We start from the raw sequence: 13,280 nt of genomic DNA, 5'->3' as shown, positions 1-13,280 counted from the left end.
TCAACTCTGACGTGGCTTTCGGCCGACTGGGGATCACGTGGTATTTTCGTGGGGCGTCCCAATTGGCTGAAACTTCAAACGTGCTTTGCCTTTACCCTCCCCGCCCACTGGTGGCATGTCAACAAACAGGTGGCCACGGGCGGACGAGTCGTATCAACATAAAAAAAAAAAAAAGGAAACTAACAATAATTCTATTAATAATAAGTTGGGATTTAAAGTCAAAACGAGGTGAGGAGCAAAAGCCATTCAACTATTTTACGTTGGTTTTGATCAGCGGTGGCGGTCAGGGTCAGGAATCTTTAAACGAGGTCGCAAACTAATGGCCACGTTTGATTTTTAAAGTTGGTTTCGGATCGTTCGTAGATGAGGAAGCGGGAAAGAGTAATAATTAAAAAAATACATAAATATTGAAATAGGTTGCTTTAATAATTGAATTACAATCGTGATTATTTTATTGATCATTTATAACTAATGATAACTTGATGAAATACATCTTAGCCGTAAAACGTTTCTACGTAAAATTATTGATTTTATTTTACTTTCTGTAATAAATGAACTATATTATTTTATGGAAAAAAATAATGACTGGGATTGGAAAGCGATGCACCTGCTGGCGGAACTTTTTAAAAGCTTCACTTTATTTGGTGTTTTACTTTTTTTTTTTTGTTTATGATTGATGACTTCTTGTGGAGAATTTAACCTCATTAACTATTTTTTTACACCATCAAATAAATCGAAATACATAAAAATCAAACGTGAATGTTAGATTTGAAAATCTTTCAGTCTTTTTTAGTCCAATCAGATTTCAGCCCCATAAGTGTCGCTATGCCAGTCTCATCTGCCCTGGGCCTTCTTCAGAATCCATAGTACTAGCTAGCCCACGTACACACTGAGTGCTACTTAGCAGGTTTCAACACATAACTTTCCTTTCAGCTTGTCCCGTTAGGGGTCGCCACAGCGTGTCATCTTTTAACATCTAAAACGCGCTATAACACGTTAATAATGCAGCCCGACGCATTAACTACTAATGCGGTAATGAGATGTGTTCGCCGTGCACCTATAATATTCTTGCGTGTCACTTTTCATTTTGTCATGAACACACATACACACACGAATGAAATTTATAATCCGGGGGTTACGCATGACCGACTATTTGTTTATTTTATTATTATCTAATGACCAGGCCAAAGCCATGTCTGATAAATATTTTGAAGTCTTCCATTTCAATTTGTTTCATCATGTTACGAGATACTGTGAAGTGCTTCAGACGATATACGCGGTGTATTGAAATTTTGCCATGTGATAGTTGTGGTATTAAATGATGGAATTGCCCCCCCCAGCAGGCAATGCCTCAACTGACATTATCGGCAGCCGTACAACTGGTCCTGCTGCTGTCGGCCTTCCCGGCCCAGTACTTTGTCCATAAATGGTGCGGAAACACGGCGGAAGAGCGCCTTCGTGCATCCTCGCAGTAAGAAACGCACACTCAATTTTCATACGCAATATCACAAATAAAAATATCTGCAAGTATCCGGCATTTTTTTTTTTTTTTGTATGTAGTGCAAGAAGTAATTACCTTAAATATTAAATGTACTTAAGTATTGGCATAAAAATGTTACCCCACCCCAACAAAATTAAGATATTGGTATTGTAATTGTATTTATCCATCCATCAATCCATCCATCCATCCATTTTTTAGCCGCTTATCCCCACAAGGGTCACAGGGAGTGCCGGAGCCTATCCCAGCTGTCAATGGGCAGGAGGTGGGGTAGACCCTGGTTGCCAGCCAATCACAGGGCACATTGAGACAAACAACCAATCGGACTCACAGTCACACCTTAGGGCAATTTAGAGTGTCCAATTAATTTTGCATGTTTTTGGGACGGGGGGGGGGGGGGACCAGAGTGCCCGGAGAAAACCCACGCAGGCACGTGGAGAACACGCAAACTCTACACAGGCGGGGGCGGAATTGAACCCGGGACCTCAGAGCTGTGAGGCCAACGCTTTACCAGCTGAGGCACCGTGTCGCCGCAATTTCGCAAATGAAATATCTGCAAGTATCTGGCCTATTTTCGTATGTAGTACAAAAAAAATGAATATGTAAATAATCTAAATAAATAAAAATGTTCCCCCACCCCCAAAATTGAGATGTTGGGATTGTGATTGTATTTATGTAATTTGAATTTATTTAACGTACTTGAGGGGTTATTGTGGAAGAACTGGAACGAGTGCGAGCGTGTTTTTGTGCACGGACAAAGACTTCCTGTTTTCAAGCGTGTAATTTTCATGACCTCCCCATACCAGTTTCCCTTCCACTTTAGGACAGGCAAGAAATAGTATGTCGTATCTGCTTTGCGCGCCACATTTATTACATATGATTACACGTATCATTGTCAACAAATAAAGGCTGCACATTTTATTTTAGGAAATTGTATTTGTCAAAAAGTATACATTTTATTTAAGAAATGAAAGTTGCCAGAAAAAAAAAAGTAAAATTTCCCGTTTGATTTTTTTCTTTTTAAAGAATCGCATCAGCAAATCTCGAGTTTTCTTAGCTGAAGTAATAAAAACATATTTACGAATAAGTGTGTTGGTGTTGCATTCAAGTCTAATTCAAGAGTGGAAAGAGTGGAGCGCTTCTTACCTGGACGTTTCCGTGTGGCACGAGTGGACCACGCGGCAGGTTTCCAAATTCTGGTGAGTTCTTTGAAGAACACGCCACGTGCTGGTTTCCTACAGCGCCTGAACTCACCTTGGTTGTCTTTTCGCGAAGGTCCGTGCTGGGTCTGGACCCGGACGAGGAGGGCTTGAGGAACACCATGGACACCATGTTGTTTGACAACGACCAGGGATTCTTTGGAGGTTTGGGCCTGCACAGTTTTAAAGTTTTACCGCTTCACAGCATCACGCCAACATCAGTTAACGTGGTTACCTTGCATCCATCCATCCATTTTCTTTACTGCCTATCCTCACAAGGGTCGTGGGAGTCCTGGAGCCTATCCCTGCTGTCAACGGGCGGGAGGCGGGGCACACCCTGCACGGGTTGCCAGGCAATCGCAGGGCACATGGAGATAGACAATAGTCGCACTCACAATCACACCTTGGGGCAAGTTATCCATCCATTTTCTTTGCCGCTTATCCTCACGAGGGTCACAGGGAGTCCTGGAGCCTATCCCAGCTGTCATCGGGCTGGAGGCGGGGTACACCCTGAAGAGGTTTCCAGCCAATCGCAGGGCACATGGAGACAGACAACAGTCACAATCACACCTTGGGGCAATTTATCCATCCATCCATCCATCCATTTTCTTAGCCACTTATCCTCACCAGGGTCGCGGGGAGTGCTGGAGCCTACCCCAACAGTCATCGGGCAGGAGACGGTGTACACCTTCAACAGGTTGCCAGCCAATTGCAGGGCACATGGAGACAGACAACAGTCGCAGTCACAATCACACCTTGAGGCAATTTATCCATCCGTCAGTTTTCTTTGCCACTTATCCTCACAAAGGTTGCGGGGAGTGCTGGAGCCTATCCCAGCTGTCAACGGGCAGGAGGCGGGGTACATCCTGAACTGGTTGCCAGCCAATTGCAGGGCACATACACACAAACAACCACACACACAATCACACCTTGGGGCAATTTAGAGTGTCCAAATAATGTTGCATGTTTTTGGGATGTGGGAGGAAACCAGAATACCCGGAGAAAACCCACGCAGCCACGGGCAGAACATGCAAACTCCACAAAGGCGGGGCCGGGATTTGAACCCTGGTCCTCAGAACTGCGAAGCCAGTGTTCTAACCCAGTTTCCCCATCATGCCGACCGGTTACCTTGCAGTAAAAGTTTGTTTTTTGTATCTTCTTTATTACGACAACGAGACAGCAAAAGGGCTTTTTCTTGCAAAATCATTCATCCTATCCCCACTGTACATACTTTACTGCGTGCCAAAAAAAGACCCGCCAACGTCAAAACCGTGACGCAGATGCGCTAACCACCGTTCCGCCGTGCCACCCGCGACGAGGGTTCAGCGGCTAAATGTTTGTTTCTGTCGCCGCAGCGTCGAAGGAGGTGCGCAGTCCGCGGCCGCCGTACGTCTTCCTGCGGGTGGGCGAGGTGGTGATGGAGCGTAAAGCCCACCGGATCGGCGTGGTGGTGAGCTGGGACACCGAGCTGAGGGCCCCCGCCCAGTGGGTGGACAGGCTCTACAGCAGAACGCAGGTCAGTCGGCATAACTACAGAGTTAAAAATCACAATCAATTTCAAGTGAGTAACAAATTTGATCTACCGTAATTTACGGCCTACCAGCTTTCAATCCTGCTGCTTATGCGGTGATGCGGCTAATTTATGCATTTTTTTCTAACGGCTGCAAGGGGGCACTCGAGCGGAAAAGGTAAGAGTGAGACCAGTGGAATATAAGTGCAGAGGAAGTGACTTTTACCGGTATGTTTATTTTTAACCGTCCCTGTTGGCGCTGCGGGGGGGTTGTGCTAGTGTGTTGCTGCTGTGTTACTGCCGTGTCTCAGTGATTTTTACCGGTATTTTGGTTTTTTTTTAACCGGCCCTATTAGCGCTGTGCTAGCGTGTTGCTGCTGTGATAGTGCCGTGTCTCAGTGATTTTTACCGGTATGTTTTTTTTTTTAACCGGCCCTGTTAGCGTCACACTAGCATTAACGCCGGGCTAGCATCTTTCTGCTTACTGCCGCGGCTCAGTGATTATATATATATACACACCTATTTTTTTTTTTTTTTTACCAGCCCTGTTAGCGTCACACTAGCGTTAACGCTGGGCTAGCATCTTTCTGCTGCAGCTCAGTGATTTAGGTGTATATATATATATATATATATATATTTTTTTTTTTTTTAACCGGCCCTGTTAATGCTGTGCTAACATGTTGCTACTGTGTAGCTCCCGTGGCTGTTTTTTACCGGTATGTTTTTTTTTTTAACCAGTGCTGTTCGTGCTGCCGTCTTGTTGCTATGTTAAGCTAAACTAAGGTATTAAAACTTTAAAAACTCTTTAAGTGTACCGTCTTTCTTTGTAAATATTTCGTGTTTCAATGTGGGGACTTGTGGCTTTTACACAGGTGGGGCTTATCTATGTACCAAATGGTATTTCCTTTACAAATGTGCTGGGTGAGTCTTATAATCCTGTGCGCTCTATAGGCTGGAAATTATAGTAGATAAATTTTTTTCATCGGGCAAAATGCGAATAACTTGATTGACACATTCTCGTATGATATATGTTGACATAACCCATGATATACGGTATGTTTGGATGTGTTAGAATGGCGTAGCAGAGAAGACTCCTCATTACAAGGTTCTGTTCAGCGGGACAAGACCTGAACATGTCGTGGTGGCCTACCTGCCGCAGACTCAACTCAGACGTGTCACTGGAACCAAAGTAGGAGCACGAGCAACACAATGCACACGAGACAAGCAAAAGACACACAAAATCGAGAAAACGTCCATGCACACAACACAACAACAACAACAAGCACACAAGAAACGCACGCGCACGACAGAGTCATCCAATTACAGCATTCCTCTGCTATTTGCCAGATAGAATTGACACTCCCCCTTAAAAAATGTTCATAACTGTCAATAGAAGCGATGAGCTGGTGGCAGAGCACAACTTTTTGTCTTCACCAGAACCGGCCCGTCAGGGAATCCAATCTGGCCCGCGGGAGTAAACAACGCATTGACTGCAATTTCACAACAAAAGTCATTGCGGCTTTTTACTTTGACTGCTTTGATTAATGCACTTGTGAGGATAAAACGTATTATGTATAAAATTCTGGGCCACCTTTGCACCACAATTCTGTCACAATGAATACTAACAAATTCAAATTAAGACATTTTAAGACTGCTTGTATGATTTGCAACAAGATAATATTGCATAATCGTGAATATTATCTAAATGTGCTTGTAATTATTTGCAAAATTAGGAATTGTTACTTATAGCTTATTTAGCCACAAATATGTCACTCCAACCCACTTGAGAGTAAAGGTGGTGTGAAAGTAGCACCTCAACTAAAATGCGTTGGACGCCCCTTACCCAAACGAAGCTCCTCAACTCACTTCAGCACAGTTCTTTGGAACCGACATGGCGCCAAAACGACCCTTTTATCACACACAGCCGCAACCCAAAATGAATGAGAGATGGAAAGTGCGTGCGCAGTTTGCATTATATTGATTGCGATTTGTGTTTTCAGCCAAACATTCCAATCTTGGAGAGCTACTTCACTCATTTTGACGGCGAACGCTTCTTCCCTCTACCGTGGCTGAAAGAAATATTTCCCGAAGACGACGTCGACAACGACTGAGCCTCGACGACTGCTAGCCCATTTTAGCAGGAGCTCATTTGAATGTATCGTGTGACAAAAGGTTTTTTTTGTGTGCGTGTACAAGTGTTAGCCACCATTACCTTTTGAATTAAACCGCAGCCATTTTGTCACAACATTAAATACGGCGCCTCCTCAAAATGGATACTCAGGAAAACAAGAACTTTCTACCATTCTTCATGATGTCAACATTATTGTTGAGGAACAATAGTGTGAACTCATGTCGTGCGTTCAATCTTTTAGCATTCTTCAAAAAAATAGGGCCAACTAAAATGAGTTTCATTTGTCATATTTTTTATTTTCAAATGCTTCCAGTGTAGGCTGCTCTTATGGTATCAAAAACAAATGGGGGGAAAAAGCCAAAGAAAATGCAAAATGCTAGAAATTCTTTCAATTTTCGGTTCCGAATTGTACGGTCTACTTATACCGTATTGTAATTGTATATATTGTAGGATCATATCGACTTTGGAGGTTCCACTGTATTACGACGCGCATAACGACACATACAGTTCAGCCTCTTTTTCTATTTTAATGGCTGCTTATGATGGGATCATCTCAAAATTATGTCACATGACTTTGTTGTACATGCCCACCTTTGAATGTCTAGTTATGAATGTTTGAGTTAATAAATGACAAGACGGCATTTATTGCAACCGACGCGTTCCGGACCATACGTGCATTGGTGCCTTGACATCCAAACACTTGTATGTTAAATCATCTATCCCCATTGAAAATAATAGGAATGCCATTAATCAGTTCTGGGTTTTGTTATTTAATAAGAGGGTAAAAAAAGCACTGTATAAAATAAATTATATAAAGGATAAAACAGTTTCTGCATCATGCTTTGATTTGATACATTGTGCTACTCCTTCTGATACGCCCGCATTGGCCACTTTGGGGTAGTATAATACAGTCCCACTGACGGATAACGAGTCACCGGTGGCTCTAAGTGATTAATAAGCCGCAATAATATTCATTGTTTACAGCATAGAACAAAACTCATGCATTCTCTCTGCTTTGTGGGAGTGCCGACTATTAAGAGGGTTAGCATGTAGTGGCACAACATGGTACTAGGCTGAAAATTCAGAATTGCCTAAATACTATAAAAACACATTAAAAAAACACCATGACTGAAAAATCTGATATATATTCAGGCACAAACGATGTGTAAAAAAAAACTATTGGCGTTTGAAATATATATTACAGGGTTCATACTCAGTCTGACCCAAAAAATTCAAGGGCTTTTTAGGGGCATTCTTCGGGGCTGACACGGGAAAATTTTAGGGCCATCGTTGGAGATCAAGAGTAAGGAAAAAAGACTCACCCAATGGTGCCATCAACCGTTCTTGGTTCATCAAATGTTCCAGTACCTCAGTACCTGTGACAGTGATCACCTGTCGCCCCTTGTGGTAGTTCTCATTGATATGACCATTGTCAACGTCGTCACATAACAGTCTACAGAAAAACAGATTCTAACTACAACTGCAACTATACACACAAATGTTTTCTACTGATGTCTGTCTCAGCACCCCTACATAAGCTCCTTGAGCCTACCCAGTACTTCCTCTATTTGTTGCTGCAGAGGTGCCAAAGCGTCTCTCTTGTCCTTTGCTCTGCCTCCGAGTGCATTGGCCTCGGTGATAAACCTCAGATTCCTCTTTTCTTCTGCCTCCTCACACAGCCTGTCAGCCTTCTCAATAAGCGTAGATATGTCCGTCTCTATTCTGGCTTTTTTGGCTTTGAGGCAGTAGAGATGAAAAGTGGGCAGGTACGAAGTCTTCCTTTCCCCACAGTGGTAGTTTTTAGCAATGTCGCTGTCTGGGAACATGACTGCAAACACTTTCGAATTATTTTCACAAGATTTGTAACTGGAATGGCTGCAGATCACTTTTAAAGTCCACACGATCTCTGCCTTTAACGAGTCCGTCTTCGTGTATTGAACTACGTTCATAAATCCTGACTTCGGCTGGTTGAAGTCGATGACTGGACAACTGTAGGCGCGCATGCACTGCTAGTACCACTGCCTGAAGTTGATGCTTCACTATCTTGATATTTTAGAAACAGATTCATACCAACGGAAGATGAGAGTTTTCGCCAAGTCAGCGTGTCTCCTGTTTTTCCGGTGCGACTCCAGAGCTTTGACGCCCATCTTTTCAAGCTGGAAACTCTGCTTGCACAGATGGCAGTAAAACATGTGCCGATCTTTTGGATCTCGACGAACCCAGCTTCCGAACTCCTTACTTTCAACCCAAGCTTCTTGGAAAAATGCACTTCCCCCCGTGATACAAGTTGGATCGATGAAAGAACTACGGTACGTCGTAACGAAGACGAAGTGAAATGCCTAGTCACGGAAACGAACAATGGAATATCGACAAGATGGCAACACGTTGTCAACACCGTGACTTCCGTTGACAATTTTCGGCTGTTTTGGACGCCTGACGGATCGCTATTTTTTTAAAATAAAAGATTTTTTTTTTAGGGAGAATTTTGGCGGTAGAGGTCCTCCCTTTGATTTTTTTTACATTTAAGGCCTTTTTAGGGGCTAGACCGGTTTTCGCGGATTTTTAAAGGACTTTTAGGAGCCCCTAAATGCACCTTCGAAAATTTAGGGGTTTTTAGGGACTTTTAGGGCCGCGTGCGAACCCTGTATTAGTATTTCTTCCTATTTCCATCACGCATTCGGAAGTAGACGGACACCCTCGAGGAGGCGGTGACGCTGGGTATGCGGGGAAGGGGGGCGGCCTGGGCGGAGGTGGCCTCTTGGCCCCGCCTCCCTCCGCCGCCTTCATCGTCCTCGTCCTCCTCGTGGCTCCTCCACTCCCGCGTCTCCTCCTCTCGCACCAGGGTGGGCGCCCCCAGGTTTTGCCCCAGCAGCTGGCTCACTCTGCTGGCCTTTTGCTGAGCGTTCTCCACAGCCAAAACACACGCGCTCTGCCTACACACACACATTTCCAACAGTGATGTAGAAATACTCAGTTACTATACTGAAGTACTTTTTGCAGGTATCTGTACTTTAATATGTTTATGGTGAGTTTTTACATTTCTACCTTTGTACATATGTACTTTCTCTTTATTAAAATTGATTAAAATAATGATAATAAAAACGTCATGAATACATCATTACATGACAGCTTAAAAAAACAGCATGAGCAGTACTGTTTGTTTGTTTTTTTAAATACAAGCACTATGCAAGAAAATAAAAAAACACAGAATTGCATGTTTTTATGTGCAGAGGTTTTTTTCCACATTATGCCTTATTATCAAAATTGGTACTATTTGAAAGCAAAAAAAAAATATTTGGTTCTTTTGTACTTAACCCACTTAATATTGTCAGGGTCATTTTGCCCCCGTTCCAAGTTTTATATTATTTAATGAGACCAACGGGTAAATTCAAATAACAGCAAGTTGACGAGATATAGTTCAGAGTGTCATGTGACCTACACACTATTTTTGTACACATGGGTAAGGTGGTAAAAAAAACAAACGAAAAAAAACTTGATAGATAGATAGATAGATAGATAGATAGATAGATAGATAGATAGATAGATAGATAGATAGATAGATAGATAGATAGATAGATAGATATAGATAGATAGATAGATAGATAGATAGATAGAGAGATAGATAGATAGAGAGAGAGACAGACAGACAGACAGACAGACAGACAGACAGACAGACAGACAGACAGACAGACAGACAGATAGATAGATAGATAGATAGATAGATAGATAGATAGATAGATAGATAGATAGATAGATAGATAGATAGATAGATAGATAGATAGATAGATAGATAGATAGATAGATAGATAAAAACAGTTAAGTTCTTTTCAGTCTGTCGTTTTTTTCGCAAGAGTTGAATAAGTACTTATAATATTACCAGACTTTTCTTACACTGGTTTCCTTAATTCGCTGACAGTGAGCATAAAGTCTACAGACCTGTGTTAAAATGTCCAAAAATGAGAGTAAGATGAATCATTTTTATCATCTTGTGGCAAAAAAAAAAAAAAAAAAGGCTTTTGGCTAACTGGCTAATTAGGAACAGCCACATTCACAGTTAGACGAGGGTGTGCACTCTTGTGCAACCGCATGATCCATTTGTTTATCTTTGCATCTAACTTTTACAGATAAACCATGACCAGTGAAGGTAACATCCAAAAGGTAAAATGACACCGAAAAAAAAAACGTGGTTACCGGACGTTGTTGAGACATTCGGCGCTGTGGAAAAAACGAGGCTGTCCCACCGAGACGCTCCTGTCCAGTTTCTCGAGCAAGACGCTACACGCCTGCTCCATTTTCTCAAAGTCCGAGAAGGTGACAGTCACCTTGGAAGGAAAAAAAAACAAAAACAAAAAAGAAAACCCCTCAATTATCCACATTGTTAGGCACGGCTGCATAATCAACTGTAAATTAACTCATTTCACAACAAGCGGCGGTTTGATAGCGTGAATAATTCTTCAAAAGAGACTTCAAGTTATTGATTGCCACTCCCAGTTTCCTTTTGAAATAATTAAGAAAATTGTTGTGTATTTAAAACAACTGCGTCGCATTGCTTGAGATACATGAGCCGAGTATTAACAAATAATGCAAAAATGCCAATAGCATCGGTGTCATGCGGCAACGGCTATTTAAACACAAATTGTGGATCTACACGTGTGAGGAGATGTATAAAAATACTCGTTATCCATTTATCTTTATTATCATTGCAGGACGACTTACATTACGGCATCTTACAATGGAGTTTTAACTGGCTCCACATGTATCGCTGTTCCTTTATTTACTGCCCTCTAGTGGGCAAGAAGTGACCCCTCCGAAGGAGCATCACAACGTGGATTGAATTGATGGGAGCGCCACCTATCGGAGAGGTTGGGGAACGACAATACAATTTAACCAAATGTTTGTGAAATAAGGACCAAATTGCAACTAGAAAGTGGCTAAACCAGGTAACTGCCAGATTGGAGACAACAAGCGTATTAATAAGCATATTGTGGCACTGTAACTTAATGGTACGCTACCTCTACATTCATGTGATACATTTCTTCATCCCGGTGAAGGAATTTCCTCACGGTGACCTCTTCTTTGACTCCATGCTGTCTAGTCATAAAGAAGCGTGAAATGTTAGGTCAGTGACACGTCTACCGATGGTACAACTAAAATTAAAATCAGTGGTGGCGAGAACTTTTCAGGCGCTTTGAGTATTTATTTTTCTGACTTTTTAGTTTTAATCCTTGCATTTGAAAACAAAAACAGACGTGGACTTTCCTCTCCTTGCTTTTTGAGAATATGCTTGCTAGTTTTTTCGAACCTCCATGGATGATGATGCAAAATTAAAAACCATTCTCACCCAGATATTTTTTACTCTGATAGTGTAAAAATACAGAGTAAGAGGACCTGTAGCTCAGTGGTTTAGAGCACTGGTTTGGTAAACCAGGGGTTGTGGGTTCGTATCCCACTGGGGCCTCCATTCCCTGAGAAGGGTTGCGTCAGGAAGGGCATCTGGCGTAAAAATTGTGCCAAACATATATATGCGTTCATCTGAGATGACACGCTGTGGCGACCCCGAAAGGGACAAGCCGAAAGAAACAGTGTAAAAATACAGAGTTAAAAAAAAAATATATGTGGTGTGCATTTTTTCCCCGTTGTGTGACGTTATCAAAAGGGGGATTGTATACAATTAACAGTAGATCATAAATACTGAAAAAATTATACACACTTCAAATAATTGCAAACTTGATGTTTATTGTAATTCGAATAATTTTTAACATGTAATTGAATTTACAAAGATTATTTAAAGCGTGTGTACACATTTTTAGGTCACCTTGTACATTTCAGTGTATGCATTTAGTTCAAATTGTTTTTAATCAGAACATCTACTTTTACATACTTATTTTAGACAAGTAAATCTACTTCTACTTTAGTAGCGTCGGAGTTAAATTACACTTTGTCATTTCTCCTTAAACCATTCAATATATCCACGACAAAACATAATTTAACACTAAAGTTGGGCTATGAGAATAATTTCATACCACTGTTTATAATTCTACACACAAAAAAAGACTGTTTGACCAAGATTTTTTGGTACTTGTATTTTAAGATAGCCGAGAACGTTTATCGCTCCGTGTTAAACTAAGCTAACACATGTTAACATTCAACGACCGTATATTGACACAGAATTTTTCATTTTTAATTTTATTTTACCTTAACCCACCTGATAGCTTGCAAAATGTATTCCAGGCGTCGCGACACGCTGCTGGTGACCTCGTTGACGGTCGCCTTGCTGTTGCCGACGCTGAGCCGCACCGACGCTCTGTCGGCCGGTTGGCTAACCTCCGCCGTCCCGGTCACATGGAGCTCCCTCGCCTGACTACCGGCGGGGCCGTGTCGACTCCCGGCCTGCGTCTCGACGACTCCTTGCTCGGCTTCGTTGACGGCAAAGGGGCTGACAGAAGAAACGGGCTGAGCCACGCCGGGGAATATTCGCAGCCTGTTGTCCATTGTTGTCGCTAGTCTGCTAGCTAGATAGATAGCTTCTCGCTGCCATGGCAATGAGTGAAATGCATGATGGGATATGTAGTTTATTTCCGACAGCAATTACCAAAATGTACAATTGAAACTGTCGAATTCTCTACATCTATAAAATGATAATTTCATAATCACAGTAATAATCTTGGTTGCACAGCTTCCAGTGCAAATTTGTTTTGTCTCAATCACATTTCAGCCGTTACATGGTGCCGTGGTAACGGGATTTTACCACCAATCACGTGTGAAAACTTTTTAATATCATTAATTAATGATATGAATTTCAAACATTCATTAAGAATGTTAAAATTCTAGTTGACAATTTTTCTTTCTTTCTTTTCATCATGGAGGCAATTATTCTTTGTTTCCACAACAAAATGTTTTAATGCAAAATCAATTTATCACACACACACACGCACACACACA

At 41.9% G+C, this 13,280-nt stretch overlaps 2 protein-coding genes and 1 long non-coding RNA gene across 4 annotated transcripts; 1 reads left to right on the top strand and 2 right to left on the bottom strand.

Moving 5' to 3' along the window:
• Positions 1–100: 100 nt before the first annotated feature.
• Positions 101–7,110, top strand: si:dkey-261l7.2 (uncharacterized protein LOC569751 homolog). Of its 2 annotated transcripts, none has more exons than XM_061813020.1 (7): positions 101–228; positions 1,344–1,471; positions 2,608–2,697; positions 2,774–2,862; positions 4,053–4,213; positions 5,280–5,396; positions 6,208–7,110. In XM_061813020.1, exons 2-7 carry the CDS (start codon positions 1,347–1,349, stop codon positions 6,316–6,318), a joined length of 693 nt encoding a protein of 230 aa, XP_061669004.1. In that variant the 5' UTR covers positions 101–228; positions 1,344–1,346; the 3' UTR covers positions 6,319–7,110. The 2 variants fall into 2 exon arrangements, with proteins under 2 accessions (XP_061669004.1, XP_061669005.1); XM_061813021.1 differs by having other exon boundaries at positions 102–228; positions 1,341–1,471; positions 6,208–7,109.
• Positions 2,939–3,386, bottom strand: LOC133496920 (uncharacterized). Its single transcript, XR_009793897.1, has 3 exons — positions 3,325–3,386; positions 3,146–3,207; positions 2,939–3,034 (listed from the first exon to the last, which is right to left on the bottom strand). It is a non-coding gene; the product is annotated as an uncharacterized LOC133496920 (long non-coding RNA).
• A 175-nt stretch (positions 7,111–7,285) lies between the features above and the next one.
• Positions 7,286–12,855, bottom strand: irak1bp1 (interleukin-1 receptor-associated kinase 1 binding protein 1). The gene is made up of 4 exons (XM_061813019.1): positions 12,544–12,855; positions 11,351–11,429; positions 10,530–10,660; positions 7,286–9,271 (listed from the first exon to the last, which is right to left on the bottom strand). Exons 1-4 carry the CDS (start codon positions 12,828–12,830, stop codon positions 8,986–8,988), a joined length of 783 nt encoding a protein of 260 aa, XP_061669003.1. The 5' UTR covers positions 12,831–12,855; the 3' UTR covers positions 7,286–8,985.
• Positions 12,856–13,280: the final 425 nt, after the last annotated feature.

The sequence above is a fragment of the Syngnathoides biaculeatus genome, chromosome 23 (assembly GCF_019802595.1).
Source record: "Syngnathoides biaculeatus isolate LvHL_M chromosome 23, ASM1980259v1, whole genome shotgun sequence".
In the NCBI taxonomy this organism is placed as follows: Eukaryota; Metazoa; Chordata; class Actinopteri; order Syngnathiformes; family Syngnathidae; genus Syngnathoides; species Syngnathoides biaculeatus.
Note: the sequence above shows the minus strand (reverse complement) of the source record. Positions and strands in the feature narration are given on the sequence as shown.